The sequence below is a fragment of the Bidens hawaiensis genome, unplaced genomic scaffold (genome assembly GCF_021521415.1).
Source record: "Bidens hawaiensis isolate Kalapana, Puna unplaced genomic scaffold, B.hawaiensis_p1.1 tig00019559_1, whole genome shotgun sequence".
In the NCBI taxonomy this organism is placed as follows: Eukaryota; Viridiplantae; Streptophyta; class Magnoliopsida; order Asterales; family Asteraceae; genus Bidens; species Bidens hawaiensis.
The window spans coordinates 336629-357466 of NW_027492972.1; the positions used below are offsets into that span (position 1 = coordinate 336629).

General features: G+C 33.1%; 2 protein-coding genes across 2 annotated transcripts; one reads left to right on the forward strand and one right to left on the reverse strand.

Annotated features, from left to right (window-relative positions):
- Positions 1-930: 930 nt before the first annotated feature.
- LOC143558600 (sucrose transport protein SUC8-like) lies at positions 931-3416 on the reverse strand. Its single transcript, XM_077047412.1, has 4 exons — positions 1998-3416; positions 1501-1564; positions 1378-1421; positions 931-1276 (listed from the first exon to the last, which is right to left on the reverse strand). The coding sequence occupies exons 1-4, from the start codon at positions 3255-3257 to the stop codon at positions 1100-1102; spliced, it is 1545 nt and encodes a 514-aa protein (XP_076903527.1). The 5' UTR covers positions 3258-3416; the 3' UTR covers positions 931-1099.
- Positions 3417-16980: 13564 nt separating this feature from the next.
- Positions 16981-20654, forward strand: LOC143558601 (uncharacterized). The gene is made up of 4 exons (XM_077047413.1): positions 16981-17244; positions 17328-17415; positions 20137-20289; positions 20379-20654. Exons 1-4 carry the CDS (start codon positions 17112-17114, stop codon positions 20410-20412), a joined length of 408 nt encoding a protein of 135 aa, XP_076903528.1. The 5' UTR covers positions 16981-17111; the 3' UTR covers positions 20413-20654.
- Positions 20655-20838: the final 184 nt, after the last annotated feature.

Genomic DNA, 20838 nt, shown 5'->3' on the forward strand with positions numbered 1-20838 from the left:
TTTTACACCAAATTTAATGCCTATAATTAATAATTAACGTCCAAATAGTGGTATATAAAATAGTCTGATCACTAAGCTATATTGTATGTATGATATAAGTACTATGACAAATCGAAGTGATACCGTCTCTACACTATCGCTATCACAACGATTCCGACCAAATAGCACCGGTCTTATTGGAAGCATTATTGATATTCGTTTTTTATGATTTTCGATCAACGTAAAACACGAGTTTAATTTTAGGTTTTATCTTTCAGTTAATACACCAAATTGTGATACCATATCTATATTATAATGGACCGAACTCATACCGATCGAATTCCCATTATAATGCATGGAAAATTTTTCTAGTTATAACACCATAATGTCTAAGAAATCTATGAAGAGAAGTGGACCATTGGGTATACGGTGTTAAGGGTCAAGATTTGAAGTCATTTATATCAATTTTGAAATTTTAGCCTTTATCCATCCGCCTAATTTAGATCTCAAAACTGATAATCAACACTTTCTTGTCATCTTGGTTTTCTTCACACAACATCACACCCAAACATCAAGTTCCTTCGTATATGAAATCGAAGGAATATATATGTTCCAAGGTAAAAGACTTTCACATTTATCAGAAAAAATACATGCTGAAATATATAGGACCAGCTAAACGTGACGGACAACTCTTAGAGGAATGGGATACTAACTCTTTTCTTTCACATAAATAAGAGACTACTTTGATACAATGCACCATGACATATTGAATTTCCTTTTATTTGTAAGACCATAAAATTGCATAAGTCAAGGAACAAAAATAATAATATTCATTATTCATATGTAAAAGAGATGAGGATATTTAAATCATTCGAAATGAAAACATACCTCCTAACACTCTTTATGTAACAAACCCAAGTTACATAGCTTATATATAATATGTACCAAATTTATAAAGTATACCAAAACATTCGACCTACATACGGTTGGCATGATAAAAATCTCGCATGCCAACTAAATGAGCAAAAACATAACCATTCCACGACCAATTTGTTTAACTAAGTTACAAAAAACACAAGACAATTAAAGACCCAACATAAGTATGAAAATGATACTCTCTTTAATGAGGTGCTACCCCAGAAACCTTTGAAAGTACAGCTTCGCAAGGTGGCGACGGAAGCAATGTAAACGCCATTATTCCACTTACTGCTGCTGCGATTGATGCTACCACAAATGCTGGCGAATTCCCACCCCCAAACAATGAATCCCACGGTCCACTTAGAAATGAAACAAACATCTGTAACGCCAAAAGTAAAATATTAAAAAAATTTGTATAAAATTTAATTAATCACAAGTCAAGCTCAAGTTTTTCAATAGAAGATAGAAGTGTAATTGTACCTGTGGTACAACGATTGCGATGTTAAGAACACCTAACGATAAACCTGTACAATTATAAGAAGCACAATAAACGTAAAGTTTTCCATATAATATTAATCATCAAACAAAATTAGCGAGTTTTACCTTGTCCTACACCCGAATCATTAGAAAATATCGAGGCGAGAGCACAAGGAATGCTGAACGTTACCTGAATCATAACAAATGTTTTTAGAACTAGAACATAAGTAAATTACCCTTTACGTGAACAAATTAACAAATATCTTAACGCTCATTAAAACAAATTAGTAATATAAGCTTATTCAGTTACACTTTAACGCTTCTATAAACATGCAATCAAATTACTTTGAGTAATGAGGTGACCATATTAGTTATTTTTCTAAAACTAATTAAATTCCCAAATAATAGCCATAAAGTTTAGTAAATCAATTCATTAATTTGATACTTTCTCACCTTATCCGAATGGTGTAACGGAAAAATATATTTAAATGTCATAAAACACATTTAATATTTATAAAATTAATATTATAACTATTATAAATGTTTTCATCGTGACTATAACCGACATTAATTCATTGACTTAAAAGTAATAAAATAATTAAAAAAGAGACTGTTGAGCTCACCGAAAGAGGAATACCGAGAACCGCAAAAAGAGTTAAAGCACCGGCCCGAACACCACTAGACGGTCCATGACTCGGTTCACCATTAACCATCATAAACTGCCGTTGCGACTCCGCCACCCTCGCCACCACAACCGTCATAGCAAAACACACCGCAAGTAACATATTAACCCCACCCCACAACCGCTTCACACTCCCACAAACCCGCGTCATTCGCTCTATCCCCAACGACACCACACCCAACACCACCGAATTCAACAACAACCCGAGCGCACCCGCACTCACTCCTTTGCGGTAAAGCTTGCTATCGGCTGACTTACCCCCATAAACCTCACGCCCCATCCAATCCGTGTCAAATAAAAAAAATGGAAACCACGCAATCCAATTCAGACACGTCACCAATAATAATATCCACATGGGGCGTGACAACATTTTAAACGCCCCCATAATTTCCTTAAAGAAAACCAAACTATTTTCTTCACCCGAAACATTTTGCGCCACGTACACGTCTTCTTTTACTGTGAGAAGTGCGACAATCGTAATCGTTAACAACAATACAATCGCTATAAGAAAACACGTCTTCAAATTTGCGCAATACACGTCACACGCGTGTGTTTCCGTAAACTTAAAATATTTATAAAGATTATTATACGACCCGGCCGCATACCCCAAAACATTCCCCACAGCCATAAAAAACGAAAAGAGTGAGTTCCCGGTTCGAATACGTCTAGAATTCGAACCGGAAAGATCCGCTAGTAACGCCCTACACGGGCCTTGTAACATATTATTCGCCACGTCAAGTATCCAAAACCCGACAATAAAAATAGATATCGCGCGGGGTTTTGGCGTATTTGTTCCAATTCTATCACCGTATTTGACGCCAATGTCGGCCGCGTAGCCGATTAAAAAAACGGCTACCGCGACAAGTAACGCGCCGCCCGCTATAAACGGGCGGCGGCGGCCGAACCGGGACGTGCACCGATCGCTGTAATATCCAACGAGTGGTTGCACGATCATCCCGGATATCGGGCCGCAAAGCCACATATAAGATGACCATTTATGTGGGATCCCCAAGAGTTGAACGTAAGGGGTTAATAAGGAGAGCTGTAACGCCCACCCAAACTGAATGCCAGCAGCAATGGCGGCCACCATAATAATCTGCCATATCGGCCGTTGTGGTGGCTCCAATGAGACAGCCTCCAGTTGTAACGAGGTAGTCGGAGGTTGATGGGACACAGGCATTTTTGTGTTTGTGTTTTTCATAATAATAATAATATTATTAATTTGAGGGTATTGGATAGTAGTGGATTGAAGAGGTGGGTGGTGGTTTATATAGAGATTGGGGGATTTGGATGGGTTGTTTGTACAATTGTTTTAAATAAATGTAAGAAGTGGATAATTCATAATTTTTTTATTTTTTTTGTGCGTGTATTTTTAAGAGATGTGTGAGTCTAGTCCACCTAAAAGCATTCACATCTTATTCTATATATTTTTCCTATAATTTAACTAAAAAACACTATTTCATAAATTTTTCTATCATTTTTTAAAATTTTTCCACATTCTATTCCCTATTCATATCCATAAATTAATTATTTATTATTTTTTTCTATTTTGTCTTATTATATAGTAAATGGTGATTGGGAGATATGTGATATATTATATGATATGGATAAAAAATGAATCCTTATATTTAGGGATTTACTTTAGTTGCCATATAACTCATCCATATAATAGGGAATGGATTGGAGTGGTGATTTTGATGGGTTTTTTAAAATTTATCCTAAATTATGGGTTTAACAACTTTAAAGAATAGGTTGAGAATGCTCTAATAGTCATAAACAGCATTAATTGGCATTAAGTTTTGTAAGCTGTTACAATTTCATTTTATAATTAAGGGGTATTAATTTGTATCAAGATATAGAATCACTCCATTTATTCTCACAAAGATTCCATTTTTAAATGCTATAAACTTCAACAGGTAATTTCTTATATTATTATACAAAGCATTCCTTTTTTAACTTATTTACTTTGACTTTATTTTTTTTATAAAATTGGGGGGATTTTTTTCTGCTTTTTTGTGTTTCACTAGTAAGTAAAAAACAAAAAGATATAGAAAAAATAAAATAATAATAATAATGAAAAAAAGGAAAATAGTTAAAGTGAGTCAATATGAAATTTTACAAAATTAGAAAGTTTTAGGTGAAATAAGATAGTCCTTTTATAATTTCTTTATGGTAAAATAAATCAAATAGGATAAATCAAATTTCTTTATATTAAGATAAATCAAAGTGAAAAAGTTAATTTTATATATATTTTCTTTTTCAATAAGTGAAGGAATATATGGTTTTGGATTTGGTATAAACATGCAACATTTTGCGAAAATGGATACTTGCAAATCGAGAATCAGATTGAGTTTTTGTACGATTTTATATAAATATTAGAAGTGGATAAATTGGATATATGCAAATCGTACTAATATCCGGAAAGTGAATTCAGTTATCTTAGATCGAGTGGTTAAAGAATCATTTTCTTATTCCGTAATATTCTGAATGTTTGGTTAGCTTTATCTAACCGTTATCATTTTATAATAAATCTTTGTTGTTAAAAGGAAATGTTAGAAGTGGATGATTCTTGTAATGGTAAACATGTATTTGTTAAAAGAATATATTTTATATATTATTAATTTCTCTGTTGATAAGATAAAAATTATTCCACGGTCTTGAATAGCATTAATTGGTGGTGGTTTTTGTCAAAACGGTTGAATTAGAAGTGGATAATTCTTTTCATTATATAAAGTGGTATTAATTGTTGTTTAATTTTATCCATAACTGTCGAAATGGTAAAGTGGCTAGTGTCTATAAAATAACTATAACTAGTAAGAAGCTAGAACTACATGCACTGGAAAAGTAAAAAACGCTACACTTAAATAGAAAATAACTTATATTATATTATTTGATTTGTATTATTTAATTTATTTATTCATAGATGTTAGGGAAAACAAATGAAGATGGTGATGTTTAGGGAAAGACCAAGGAGTCAAATAATTAATAAATAACTAATAAGTGTAACTTACTCCAAAGAAAAACATCATCATCATCATCGTACTCAGTATATCCCACCAATAGCAATGCTATGGTAGGGTCTGAGGAGGGTAAGATGTAGACAGCCTTACCTCTATCCCATAGGGATAGAGAGGCTGCTTCCGGTGAGACCCCCGACTCGATAGTAGTTTTGAATCAAGCCTTGGACATAAGACACATAACACTCAATCCTCGGGACACCGGCTGATTGGTGCATGTGCCCTTGTCTTTCGGCTATCAACGCCACCACATGATGCCTGATTAACCTTCCGCCACTTTTAACGTTATTTTCACGTGATTAGTAAAATAACGTCAAAATTAGTGCAATTTTACTTTTGCCCACCCAAGGGTTCACACATATATACATTATATGTGCGCACCGCAAGCAGGGCGTATTTATCTGTTCATCGCAATAAAGAATAGTAATATTTAAAGATACTAGACCGATAAATTAATATATTCCTATAGTTTTATTACATTGTTTTCTTAAAAACAAAAATTGCTTTTTATACTAGGGCGGACGGGGCGGTGCGTGATGGGTGATCCATCACGCGTGATGGCCCTTTCAACACCGCCGCCGCCCCCTTATCACGAGGAAAATGGGTTAGTTGCGTGATTGGTGTCACGCGGGATGAGGGGTGCATTCCAAGAAAAAGAGCCATTGGGGGGAGGAATGTAGCCGTTGGTAGCTTGGAAAATAAAGGAGGAGTTGCTATGAATGTTCGCCGGAAAAAGAAGAACAGGTGGTGGAAGATAATATCCGCCGGAAAAAGATGACGGAAAATGAAAATGCCCGCCGGAAAAAGATGAAATGGACGGCTGAGATGAGATCTGATGATAAATAAACAAACAAAACGGTGTCGTGTTCCTCCTTTCATCTCAAATCTCAGATCTTCATGGGAAGAAGAAGAGAAGAAAAATGAGTTTGGGATTGGTTTGGTTTTTGGGTTGTTTGGTTTGGTTGGGTTTATGTTATTATGTGTTATTATCTTCTTGTTCCTCCTTTTATATTATTTTTAGGAGGTGGGTTTTGGTTGGATTTGAGTGAAACCGGTGAAGGTGGGATGAAGGTGGCCGGAAAAAGGTCCGGTGAAGGTGGGATGAATGTGGCGGAAAAAGGTCCATCACACCACAGCACACCACCCCTACCAAATTCCATCAAAATGTGATGGATTTAAGTTGGTAATGTGACACATTTTAATTGGGTGGGATGTGTGATGAGTTTTGAACCACCCCTTCCCCCTCATTTTTAACTTTGATGCATTTTTGAAATCTTTAACTTTTCTTACTTGAAATAAAATGGAAAAGATAGACAAATAGTTTTATAGCTAAAGATTACGTATTTTTAGTTGTGCATTAATAAAAATTCAACCCACTATTTTGAATATATGGTATTTGAAATTTAATAGTTTTCTATCTATAAAGAATCCCATCATTTAAGAGACCACTAGCTAAAAATTAACGAATTAAAAAGTTATACTAATGTCTTTTTTCCATGTATAGCAAGCAAAATCAACTACAATTAATTTCTATGAACAACTTTTCATACATTTAGTGAGTAAAGTTAATTATCAAGTTTATTTTCATTTGTAAAATTTAATTTTGTAAATTTTTTTTCATTTTTATCATATTGCCAACTTGATCTAAATAAAAGAAACTTTACAAAACTAAAAATTACACGTTTGCATATAACGTGTCGGTCGGTTTGAAAAACTTTACGCAATTTGTCTATAAATTTACACATGGCATCCTTGATTGTGTTGCAAAGTGTATCTTTAACAAATAGATTCTGACACATTATTGATGAACACGCTGTTCACGTCTTCCCGATGATTGAGTGCTATGTGCCTTATGTCCAAGGCTTGATGCAAAACTACTATCGAGCCGGGGGTCTCACCGGAAGCAGCCTCTCTATCTTTATGGGGTAGAGGTAAGGCTGTCTACATCTTACCCTCCTCAGACCCTACCATAGCTTTGCTATTGGTGAGATATACTGAGTACGATGATGATGATGATGATGGTGATGCTGTTCACGTCTACACACTTTGCTACGTGTCCGTGCATGCAGAGTTTGCTAACGCAACGCAACTGTTTATAGATTAGCATACTGGATACCACTTCAACTTCGTCTACACACCTCTTATCTTAGTACAATTCAATATATTTATTAACATATTTTTTTGGTGTTTATATTGTTAAATAATCAGTGTTTTTAGAACCGGACTTTATATGGAATCGGTCCTCTAACTAATCCACCGATCAGGCCACATTTTAAAGTCCATTGACGTCATAAATTATATAAACAAAAGAACCAGACTTTATATGAAGGTCGTCTTCTTACTCATGTCAGGTTGCCTTTGTGTTTGGTTAAATTCAAATTGTTTGTAAAGGAATTTGAGCAATGCTTTAGTTTATACAAAGCATTTGTTGTTGAACAAACATACAATATAGAAAATATAACATAAATCAGAATGTTTAGAAAAATTCTTAAAAATATAAACAAGTTTAAAAACATTTGTAATCGATCGGATTCAACATGAAGTATTTCAAATACTAACTTTCTTAAAACTATAATATATTAATTTACATGTGATGTATAAACTAGCTAGTGTGCACAAATAATATATATGTAAATGTATTAAGTGTTATGAATAGAAATTCTTGTGTGCAAACTATTTATGAACTCATTCTGATAGAGATGTGTATCAAGTAACTTCATAACACTTTCCCAAGTGTTATTAGTCCGTAGTGTCACCATTTCGACACTCATGTCCAAGAAACGTGTGATATGTAGGTTTGATATGTTGGTTTTATAGTACCTTATCATTGTTAATTGTAATTGTGTTTCGAAACATACTATTTTTCACGTTTATATGTGCTTGCTAGCAGTGCAGATTACATACAATTACTGGGGTTACATCATGAACAAGCGAGTCTTGGGAACTTTCAACTAATAACCGAACAAATTAAAGAACTAGAGAAGGCACCTCCCGTATAATACGTCAAGTGGCGTATCATATGCTGCTCTAGCAACAAAAGTAGCGTATGAACCAACATATATAGTATTGATTATCGTATGGGTGTTCAAGGCCAACAGCACATCATACACCACTTTGGCAATTTTGGTGGTTTAATTTCAATTGGTTTTGGTCTATACCAAATGCGAGAATTTAGGTTTTCAACATATCAATCTATATAGAAGTTAGAGAACAGTGGAGACGGATGAACCTTCTGTGACAGAGTTTCTACATCAGATTGGTGCGATCACTTTTGGAATCGTCATAACCACGACCGGTGTAGGGTTTATGTGTCAGTTCATTCAATTTGAGTTACTAAACTGTACTAGGAATGCACACATTTTTGTTTGGTGAATCATTTATAAGTGAGTTAATGTTATTGATTTGAGTATGACTTCTTAAACGATTTAAGTTTTTTTTTTTGTCACAATAATGCAATGTTTTGGAATGAGCATCACCCTGTATATATACGTACTATGCACACATTAACCATATCAAATAAAAAGTTTAAAAAATCGTGTGAAGTGCGCAAAGTTGGTTAGGGCCGTTCATTTAATAGAAGTAAAGATGAAGCCCGGTCTATAAGTTTCAAGTAGATGTTAGCTAGTCCAGTTTACATCATCTACTTTATTTTCTTTACATAAAAATTTGCTCCACTAAATGCTTATATCTAGAACGGTATAGATCACTGATATACATTTGCCTCTCTAGGTCTAGTGATTACTTTACAAACATCTCACTAATTCAAGGTAATGATTGCTTTCTACAATGCCTTATAAATTAAGGTAGTGATCACCAAATACAAGTTTTGTAATGTTTGAAGTTCTTCTCTTGCTTTGCTTTTGAACCTCTTCAAATAACTGGAATAAATGACATGGCGAAAGAGAAACCAATTGATAAATGTTTCTGAATTTTTTTATTGCAGGGGGGTGAGTGATAAGTGTGTAAACCAAGACAACAACTTTTTTACCAACTAATGAAGTCTAGTTACCTAAGCAACTATTCAGAAAATTTTATGTGTTGGAACAATATCAAATTCATATTTCAATGTTCTCTCTCTTAAAGAGAAATAAAAAAAACAATGATTTTTATCTTTAGCAAAAGTGACATTTGACCCTTACCTATTTAAAAGGTCTTCATCACACGTGATTGGTATTTACTATTTAGTAACCTTACTTTTGAAAGATTTAGGGGGTGCTTGGCCTAGCTTATATTTTTTATATTTATGCTTATATCATTTTGAAGCTTATAGTTTATTTTATATCATTTGATAAGCTTGTTTTAAGTGTTTGGATTAGATTATATTCTATAAGTTGATTATACATCTTAATAAGTTGTTAAATCCATCATTTTTAATTTCTTATAGTAATAAGTTACTTCAATATTTTTAATCCATCACCATTTGAAGGCAAATAAGTAATTTACCCTCTTAAACAAATAAGCTAAAAAACCATCTTCAAATAAGCTTCTACAAATTAACTTATATAAGCTTATAAGCCTAAGCTAAAAAAAGCTAAACCAAACACCAAATGAAGCTTATTTTATAAAATAAGCTAAAAAAGCTATAAGCTTTACTAAAAATGCTAGGCCAAACACCCCCTTAAATTAATTTTTTAAATAGCTTTACTTTATCCATTTTAAGCTAGTTTATGTTTTCTATATGATTCAATGTTTATAAATTGGATGTGTCTTAATGGTAGAGTACTTACTTTACTAGTGAGATGTAGGATGTTTAAACATCACTATCACCAATTTATGTGGGAGATAGGGTTCGAGTCCTGATCTCACCCGAGTTTACCGGCTCCTCGTTGTCGTGTTGTTTAACAGGCGTGGGGGTCGAGTTTTATCCAAAGAAACCCTCAATAGGTGGACCACTAGGGGCTTCGTCCTTCCGGACTCATGGCCGGCTCGGGCTACCTGTAGCCAATGAAGGCCGCGTACGAGTACCTGAGGTTATTTAGTTGATCGTTCCAAGCAAAAAAAAAAGAAAAAAAAAAATATGATTCAATGTTGCCATGTTGGGATTTTCTCTTTAGGTAATATTCTACTAGTTGAACTCAAATAATATTGACAAATATATAGAGCTCTTAATTTTTAAAAACCCATTTGAGTTTTATAAAAAAGTAATTGAAATAACTTTTATTTTATAAACATTTCATTTAATCGATATCTCAAGATTTTTTTAAAAACTTTTCAGTTGATTTCATTCACTCGTCTTATATTCCATATTTATATTTGGATTGCTTGAACTGATTTGTTTGTCACGTGTAACATTGCTTCGATTGACTTGACCTTTTTTATTTGTTGAATAATTTAAGTGTTGAAAGATTTGTATGCGGCATATAAACAAAGAAGGACTTAATTTAATCAACATGCTATGATGCTAATTATATTAATCATCATTAAAAGAGAACTTTTTGAGTTCTGATTAATTTTGCAATAACAAATATTATACGCACATTAAATATAATAATAATTCTCAATTTTATGATATAACTTTAATAAAACAAAAAAGATGTTAACATAAATAATAATTATTTTAGTTAAAAAAAATTCGTGTAACTAGTTTTTATGAAAAACTTTACACAAGGGGCAAATTCCCTATTTTACCTCTCCCAACTATTATAAATATCCAGTCAATTACTAACTTACCATCGCGCTAATCTTAATCATTAAATCGATTTTATTAAAATATATTCAGATTGCTTCTCATTAATTCTCATACGATAATTACTTTGTATTTTATTCTACATGCATAAAATGTGTAGATGCAAAGTAGAAAAATCTATAAACAACTAAACAAAGTATATGCTAGCGAAGTGTACAGACACGGAGTTGTGACAAAGTGTTGTGTGAACATTATGTTAACACATGAAAATAATAGAGTCAAACTGAATAAAGTTTATTCATCCAGGTCAAAAAGTTATATAGAGTTACATAATTATCTTGCATACTCTTCACTTATTTTAATAAGTTAATTATGATTAAGGTAATAGATGATATACAAAAGGGAAAAAAGACATATCCCGATTTAGGTAGGACGTGCATACTAAGTTTTATCATTTATGTTTTAAGACATTATCTATGATGTAAATATGTAATTACAGCTAGCATTTATACGACAATTGAACTTGTGTCTTAAGGGTAGGCGGTGCGTGAATGATGTGAGCGGGATTGCGGATGTGACAACGCGATACGAACGAGAACACCACCTCGGTACTACAACATTTAAAGATGGACGGTATTGTGATGCCGACCATGACGCTTGAAGAGTAGCCAAAACTTCTACCATCCCACCAATCACACAATCATATTATTATGCATTAGTAAACTCCTAATACGTGGCTGTCCAACGAAACAAGTGCATTGAATTAGTTGATATTAATGTATTATCATGTAATTAATTGTTATTATTAATGGATTTGCCAGCCAACAACTTTTATGGAAATCTCAATAAGAAGCTTTTATTTCATACAATTAAATTAAGTGATGATATAAATGTATTTGACTATTTTCTATTGGAAAATATTTAGCATAATGTGTTGTTAACAAAATACATCAAAATTTATGTTGCATAATTTGTAAAATAAAAGGTTAAAAATATTTCATATTATTTAAAAAAGTATTGAAGGATAGGAAATATGATAACGATGGTCATTAAGTGTAGTAGGAGTGGAGGTAGGTAGGAGGAGGTAGTGACGCGGATCACATCGTCTCATCCATGTGTCATATCGTACCACAAGTTTTAAAGGTTGCGGTGAATTGTAGTGCCGAGCATATACTATATTAGCAAGATGCTTGAACGATCAAAACAACTCAATAATAACTCAATGTACAACTTACAAACATAATAGAAATATTTTTTCCATTTGTTTTTTATGTAGTACAATTCGTTTCTATTATTAAATATTTTACTTTTGTTAATTTCATTTATTAATTATTATTTTATTCAAAAGTTTTATGATTTCTAAAAGTGTTTTCATTTTTTTATAATACTATTAATAATAGTAGTAGTAATACCTATTTTACCTTTTTTATAACTTTCAAAAAGTATTTTTAAATATTTTTTTATTAATGAAAGTTAGTTTTTGATATAAGTATTTATGGATACTACCAAAACATTTGTACCAACAAAATCGAAAATGTAATGAAAAAATTACAACATTTATTATAAATCCTGTCTGTTTAACTTATGTATCACATGGAACGATTTACTTTATGGTTTAACTAAGAGTAATATGTTTTAAACAGTACACATATTACACACAGCCACATCTATATTAAAAAAAAAAACTAATATCTGTTTAACTAAATTTTATAACAAGACTAATTTGTCTCTTTATTTTAAGAATTGGAATCACTTTGTATCAGGTAAAAAAATATTTAAAACAGTAAATTATGGGTTTGATCACTGTGATTTTTCTCACATAGTTTATTCGGACCAAAATGAAACTTTAAGGATAATTAATCCTTGACGTTTAACTTTGGGTGTGATTTTTGTCACTAGCTAAGATTATAAATGGCAAGTTTCTTTATTATTTTCTTCTTTCTATTCATTTATATTTCTTTAAAAAAAATTTATCACCTTTATTTTGTAGAATACTTCTACATATAATGATCACTATTACTACCAGTGTTTTAAAAACCGGTTTAAACCGGCCGGTTGAACCGGATTTCGCACAGCAGGCCGGTATTTTGAGTCCAGTATTTTTGACCGGTTTGCTAGAACATCGTACCGGTGGTTTTTGTCTAAAATACCGGTTTTTACCGGTAAACCGGTTTGATGCCCGAGAAATTTTTGATATTTGCGGCCCAATTTTTTTCAAAATTACTTTTAACCCAACAATTAACATTCAAACGTGTAAATTTTATAATTATTTTTTTAAAATTGAATGCTTTTGCATTATTTTTCCAATATAGATTAACTTTTGGGTTATTTTTTGTTATAATAATCATTTAGTTTTGGGCTATTTTTGTATTGAAGTTACATTTATAGAAAATTATAATGCAAACTATTTAACCGGTTGAACCTCCCGGCATAAACCGGTTGAACAGGTTGTACCATTTTTTAGCCAAATCCGGTACATGTAAAATACCGGTTTTTAAAACATTGATTACTATGTTTATTTTTTTAATCACTTATATATTGGCTGATGATTCAATTCTTACTTAGTCGAATAAAACTATTCAAGTCAATATCAAAAGTTAAACAGGCTACATAGAAAACTTTCGAACCAATGTATATGAACTTATATGGACCATTGCGTATAAAGGCCAATGGCCCAAAATTCATGACCGGCCTATTAATTCTATCTAAACTTTATATATTCCTACTTAGAACTTCCACGTTTCCATCTCCTGCTATACAAAGTACAAACTACAAACATAAATTCAAACAATAATATCCATAATAAAAGAAAATCAAAGTGAAGATGTTTGTCGACATTCCTTTCGAAATCCAAGTGGAAATCTCAAAATGGTATATCTAATTCAGTTCAGATCTATTTCAAAATAGTGTTTGCGGTTTTACATTAAGATCTGGGGGGCTTGGAGAAACATGTCGATGAATCCGTATGGACCAATGCACTTTTCGAATAAGGCGGACGGGGTTATTAATTGGGTTGTCTATGATTTAATTGTAAGTAATAATCGGATTATTTCACTTGATCTGACAAAAGAAAAATTCAGACGCGTAGATCTTCTAGATAGTTTAGCGGGCGGGCCTTAGATATCTAGACATATCTAAGCTTAAGGAGTCTCTTGTCGTGCTTGACTACGGAGTTGATGCATGGCAACCTATTTCTAACATATGGATTTTGTAAATCCTCATTTACAAAATTATTCACTCATACTCATAAGGTTATGCCTTATAGTATAATTGGATTTAGGAAGATATATAGGAAGAATGGCCAACCGATGCATGGAAGTCTTGGTGAACTTGAAGTTTATGAAGCCGGCCTAGAACGAATGAATGGTCTTGGTATTTATGGTTTGATCTTCAAGATGGCCTCCTACGTCCCTACTTCTGGTTAATCACTCAGATTCTACCATTGAATGACAATGACGGTGATAGCCGTATTTCAAATTGCATCTACTTCTTGTATTCCTAGTTTTTCATCTTTTGTTTTGTTTCTGTGTTAGAAAGATGAAAATTCTGCTAATAAGTAACTTTTGTGCAATACAAACAAGCATTCAATAAGCCCTAATTATATTTTTTCTGCAAGTATAGATGTTAAAATCTTAGCTTTTATATTGACAGACATATCTTCTAAACATTGTAGACCCAACAAAAGGCCCATACAGTAATTATACACCCAATGCACTGTGTACAAACTGTAGTCAACTTGCAGCGCATCAACACCCGATCAAAGTTTTGATGATATTTTGTTTTGTGTGGTTCTATTAGCCGATTTTCTTGTTGCATTAAAATTTGATGATTTTGGAAATATATTATGAAATCGAGTTTTAAATATTATACGAGGGCATTTAAATATTTAAGTTGTAACGAGGAGCCTGTGCATGTGTTGGGGCGGAGGGAGGGTGTTATATTTGTAAGGTTCGGTTTCGACGACTTGTAAATTAACATTCACACCGTAGTTTTGAATAAATTTTACATATCAAAAATTGTGTTTCTACTAATAGTAATTATGCATATCAAAAACTGATGAGGGTTAAGAGCATCCACAACAACAAACCGGCACATCATCGCAATATCAGATTTCAAACTTTTCTTAAAAACATTACTTTTTTCCACAACAACAAAACTCTACAAACCTATTAAAAAATTATCAAAGTTATACACATATAATGTGTGTATATATATGTATGTATGTATGTATGTATGTATGTATGTATGTATGTGAGATAGAGAGAGAGTGAAGGTGTCACCTAAAGTTTGTTTCAAGTTAGTAAGAACAAACTTTTCTCTCAAAGACTTCTCTCCACAATGGGGAACTTGGCTTTTCTCGAGTTTGCCGCCTGCCACACGTAGACCCGGACCTAGGGAGATGGAGTTTGTTGTTAGGGATTCGGGTATTGCAACACACACACAAACACAAATAATCCGCAAGAGAAAAATATGAACGAAGATGAACACGCGAGATTTACGTGATTCGGTCAGCTGACCTACGTCCACGGGCTGCAACTAGGATACTTTTATTATTGCTCTATGCCTCACTTATAAGTACAAGATATCTATTTATAACTACAAGATTAGGGTTAACAACTTGTTCCATAAGAAAACAATAACGGGCCTAATATAAATAAAACCGGACCATCTGCCTCTTTAATTAATTGCATCAATTTAATCTTCTAAAATGAACTGACCCAACACTAATCGAGCCTCCATAACCCAACACTTGTTGTAAATGATCTAACATACATCCTTAACCTATTTAATTATCATTTATTTTTTTTCTCTAATAACTATTTTTGTTATTTATTTTTAAAAAGTCTAGATACACAACTATGTTAAAAAAATGTGTTTTCAAAATAAAGTATTTTTTTGGTGTTTTAAACCAAGGATAACATTTATCGAAAATTGATACCATACTCGTACTAACTAAACAACATTGTGGTACCAATATTCATTTTTGTGGTTTTAAGTTTCAGTATGAGTTGGTTTTAGTATTCTTGCACTACCGATACTGATCCGGTGTTGTACCTCCTTAATTAGTATGATAATTGGTTTAAGTTTTTACTTATTTACGGTTTAAGAATTATGGCATGTTACCGAACTTGGAGTTGTATTCAAAATAAAGTATAAGTTTTATCAGAGGAATATAATTACACACTTCGACTGCTCGACTACAATAAAAACTATATATTTAATTTCTTCTTTCTTTTTTCTTTTGTATAACGTTTATGTTTACTAGATATTTTTCTTCTGTTAATTGTTCTAAAATTATTATCATTCCGATAATTATTATACTCCGTAACTTCCATTAATGAACAATCAAAATACTTTTTCACCACAAATGCACTTTTATCTGGTTATACAGAACAATTTTCCGCGAGAACACGGAAGTGAATCTTACTTGTTAAAAGCAATTTAGGCATTTAATTTATAAAATATAATATATATTTAACAAAATGTAACCAGAATTTATCAAGTAGTTAATTGCTGGGATGCTCCTCCTGGTTTATCAATATTGCATGTTTAGCCTCAAACTTTCAAAATTGACACGGGTGGTCCAAATGGTTTGATATATTGCACCTAGAAGCTCTATAGCGTGGACAATCGTTATCAGCTTAACTTTTCAATATGTTTGTCTTTTAGCAGTAAAGACATTTTAGCCATTCTACACCTACTTAATTAAGAAAACTTAACAACCAAGGAGTGTACAAGAGTCGAACATCTCGTGTGCTACTCGAGATCAGCTGCAAAAAAGCTTGATGAGCTCGAACCCGAGCCGAAAAGTAAGCTCGTTTAATAAATGAGCCTGAGCTTCACTTATCGTGCTTGAGCTGGCTCGCGAGTCTAAACGAGTCCGTCATTAATATAATTTTTTATCATATATATAATAATTATTAATTAATCTATATAACAATTTCAAAATATAGAAAAATAATATATTATATGTTAGATATAAAATTATAACTGAAAAAAATATAAAATGATTATAGATATATTAAAAATTAATTAAGAAATAGTAAATTAGCCGAGCTCGAGCTTAAAAACTATTCACTAGTCGAGATTAACCTTTCTAGATATATAGGTCAAAATACATTCAACCCGAACTTTATATAAATTAAACAAGTCAAGCTCAAGCTACACCGAAAAACACATAGATATTATTTTTGAAAGCCGGGGACTAAACTTTAGTAAAGTAAATTACGGAGTATTAATCAACTCTATTATTAAAATGAAAAAAAAGATAAATAATAATCATCATCATCATCAATTATCATATACTTGAGAAACCCAGATTCCAGAAGGAAGCTTACGTGTCAGGCAGCACAGTAGTTGATCTTGATTAATTGATTTGATCAATCAATCAATCAATCAATTATCAATTTAGATGGATTTGTCTGAACTGTGGGCCATCTTCGGACCAGGCGTTGCCGGAGCTGTATTCGGAGCCGGGTGGTGGTTTTGGGTGGACGCCGTCGTTTGCAGCTCCGTTCAAGTCTCCTTCCTTCACTATCTTCCTGGTTCTCTTTCTTTATTTCTCTTGTTAGGGTTTGGTTTTCTTTCAAGTATTTGAATTTAATTATTATTATTATTTTGGTGGTAGGAATATTTGCATCTTTGGCTGCTTTGATGTTTAATTGTGTTAGAAGAGAGGATATTGATTACTCTCCCTACGAAGAAGGCGAATGGAGGTTCGAGTTTTTATTTGTTTTTTTATATTTGTTGGATTAATTTGCCCCAAATTAAGTTATGTAAGCCCTTATTAGATATTGTTTTTTTTAATGTGAAATAGGAAGTTAATTATGATTCTATACCTTTTGTTATTGTAGTGAGTTTTACTTTACAAAATGAATGCCTTTCGCAATGTTTGATTTTGATCTGTTTTCATGGTTGATAGCTTTTTTCTCTTGTAAGATCTTTCGTAGTGCTATGTTATAAATGCTTGCTGCAAAATGAATTTTGGTTCTAGTTGAGTGCATGTTACTATGTTAGTGGTGATCTGTGGACGTTTGGTGATTTATGTTTCAAAGCATTCTAGGTTCTTGAAATGTATGCACTTTTATGAAGTAACTCATTTATATTGAGCGGGATTGAGTATTCAACATTACGTTGATGGCTGATTGAGAAGGTACCGTTATATATATATGCTGGTTGTATATTTTCTTGCTTAACTGCTATTCTGTTGTTTTTTATGGTGTTAAATTTGGGTACTGGTACTTTTAGGAATTTTTATAGGGGTAGGGATGGTGGTGATGAGTATTTGGGATCTGCTAGCAGTTATCATAAAGGGATTAAGTGTGTTAGGGGTGTGTGGTGCTCAACCCGATCAACCCAAAGTCCACAACCATTAAAAAAGCCGCATCATTAGTACCCAAATGAAACCAATTCATCGGTGGCGGTGTACCCTCCATACCCGAATCACTTTGACAAATCGTTGGTTCCATCACACACACAATCACTTGGCAAAGTTAATTGTATTCGGGTGCACTAAACTGCAGCTCCAAGCTGAAACATTTGCGCCAGTGTACCCAACCGACTCGATGCAACCGAGTGACGAAGCTGAGAACACCCCAGATACCCTTGAAACCTAAACAATATAGGGCACAGATAAAGGGGTAGGAGGTATATTACACTGTCCATAGATAAAGTAAACCATTGAATCTATGAACAAGTTTGATCCACCTACCCCTTTATTACACTGTCCTGATAAAGTAAACCAATGATCTGTTCTCATTGCTGTAGACAAAAATAATCTTCTTTCTTGTAACGTGAGGGTAATTAGCAACAGTTCAGTCAGTTCATTAAGACTCTAATCTCAATAGAGATTTAAACTTGTTCATAGATTAACAAGTTGTTTTTATGCTGCCCTTAGGCATCACAGCTTCACAAGAGCATGCTCTTATAGGAAAGTATTATCTTAGTTTACTAAGGGTTGTTTTTTGTGTACACTAGTTACATATGTATCTACCATAGTTATCATGGTGCCTTACTGTGTTCAGCAGTTTAATGTCAGGCATATATGCCTGAGCTAGGTAATGCACATAATAATGATATTGGACACACACATTAATGCCCATATATAAAGTTCTAAAGTCAAAGGTGTAAAGTGTAAACATCTTACATTCTTTCTTGATGTGCTTACCATATAGGCCAACTTGTTTAAACCATTTTAGCAGGAGTATTTAACAATTTGTCTATTCTTATTACTGAAGACCACACGTTAATGCCCATTCCTATATCCTGCTCAACTAATTTTTAGCTAATGGGTGCTCAAAATGCATTTGCTTGTTAATAATAGTGGGAAAAAAGTAAGTATAAGCTGCTTAAGAGTCTAAATATGAACCCTTTAGCAAACCTGGAACATGGAAGATAACATCAGATCTGAATCACTTCTGGTGCTGATATGATTAAGTTGTGATACTTGACGAAGGTTTTCAAAATACTATTAGTAGCCTTGAGATCCGAGACAACCACATCACAAACATATTGTCAGTTTACCGCATTATGCTTATGTATATGGTCTGCTAAGGAAAGTCCTCAGAATATGTGGATCCCTATCTCATTGTTGAAATGTAACTCCATTAACCAGATATCAAATGTGTCAACAGAAATGTTTTGTGATGTCGTTGAATGAACGATTTAATGGCAGCATATTATATGAATCATCGTTTGTCAGTATCATAGATTCATATCCATATAGAAGCACCAGACCCCAGTATTCCTAAGAACTTTGTGTTGATTCCAAATATCTCCAAGCTTAAAAAACCTAGAAAATTAGATCTTTAGAAGTGTAAAGGCTTTCTTGTACCATGTGCAATTTCTTGATCATTATGGACCTCATCGTTACAATAAACATCGAGAATTTGATGTAGATGTATCATGTATGTTAAATTTTTAGGCGAGTTTATCATATTTTGATAGGTGTTTTACATTCTTACCTTTGATTCTTTAGAGGTTTATCTTGTTAGGAACACTCGTAATCAGAGTTTTGTCGAGATTAGTATGGAAGCTTAACTTGATTTTCACCTTTTTCCCAAACTGAAAGTAGCCTACCAGTGTCACGTGTTTCTGTACTCTTGTTACTTGATTATATGTTTGTACTTCACTCTTGATTACTGGCATGGGATCAGCACTCACTTAACATGGAGCGCAATTTTATTACCCGCGTGCATTGGACCATTAAAAAGAACCTTTGTTTTTCAAACATTTTTATCGTCTTCGGTAAGCTTAGCTTAGCTTATAGCCTTCATTTTATCAAATTCATAAGTTATCTTTCCTGAAACGTGTATGTTTTTAGCTTAGCTTATAACCTTCATGTTGTAACTTGTATGTATTTATACTGTATTCTATCATCTTGTGTCCTATACAACCCGTGTACCAATAACTGGCGTTTACCGTGTGTAATATTGCAGGTTGAAACTCTGGCTTTTCCTAGCGTATGTTGTGTCGTTCGTCTCATTGGCAGCATCAGTAGGGCTGTTGATACAAGATGCACTTGTGCCTGAGGGCCCTTCAGCTTGGACGGGAACTGCTGGTGTTTTGCAGTGTGTGCTTGTGTTAATAAGGTTAGTCTTTCTGTATTTCCCGGAAATATTTTGTGTTCCTTGTCTTCCTTAACAAGATATTTAACTTATTCATAATCATTGATGTGTAGTGGACTTGTGTATTGGACGTCTCATTCGGAGTAAAGAGTGAAGTTTTCATTTCAAGGTGTCAGGTGTCATTTGTGGTTTTATATACTCATGCTTGTACATGTCTGTTGATGATAGTGAGACAATCTTTGTTTCTTAAGGTAAAAGTGATTGACCGAATTATATGTTTAGCTGATGTTTTCTCCTGTGTGTCGTTTGTCACCCTTTTGTTTTTTATTAAACTGATAAAACATGATGGTTAAAATTTTGATATTACTAAATGCCACATCAGCTAAAATGGTTCATAAAGATGGACGTTGAACATGTAGGATTGGATGAAATTCACCTTAAAATCATTGAGGATGTATTGACAACTATATAAAATAGAATAGATAACATACTACAGGGATAACAGAGGCCTGAACGAATGATTAGCGATGCTAAGTAGGAACATCGTGTCTCAGTATTAGCAAGAGCATCAGC

Bases quoted from the DNA above. Each gene is read 5' to 3' on its own strand.
- LOC143558600 (XM_077047412.1), bottom strand. From the start codon at position 3,257: ATGAAAAACACAAACACAAAAATGCCTGTGTCCCATCAACCTCCGACT. The intron at 1,422-1,500 runs GTAAAACTCGCT...ATAATTGTACAG, and splicing joins TGATTCGGGTGTAGGACAAG to GTTTATCGTTAGGTGTTCTT. The intron at 1,277-1,377 runs GTACAATTACAC...TTGGCGTTACAG, and splicing joins TCGCAATCGTTGTACCACAG to ATGTTTGTTTCATTTCTAAG.
- LOC143558601 (XM_077047413.1), top strand. From the start codon at position 17,112: ATGGATTTGTCTGAACTGTGGGCCATCTTCGGACCAGGCGTTGCCGGA. The intron at 17,245-17,327 runs GTTCTCTTTCTT...TTTTGGTGGTAG, and splicing joins CTTCCTTCACTATCTTCCTG to GAATATTTGCATCTTTGGCT. The intron at 20,290-20,378 runs GTTAGTCTTTCT...ATTGATGTGTAG, and splicing joins TGTGTGCTTGTGTTAATAAG to TGGACTTGTGTATTGGACGT.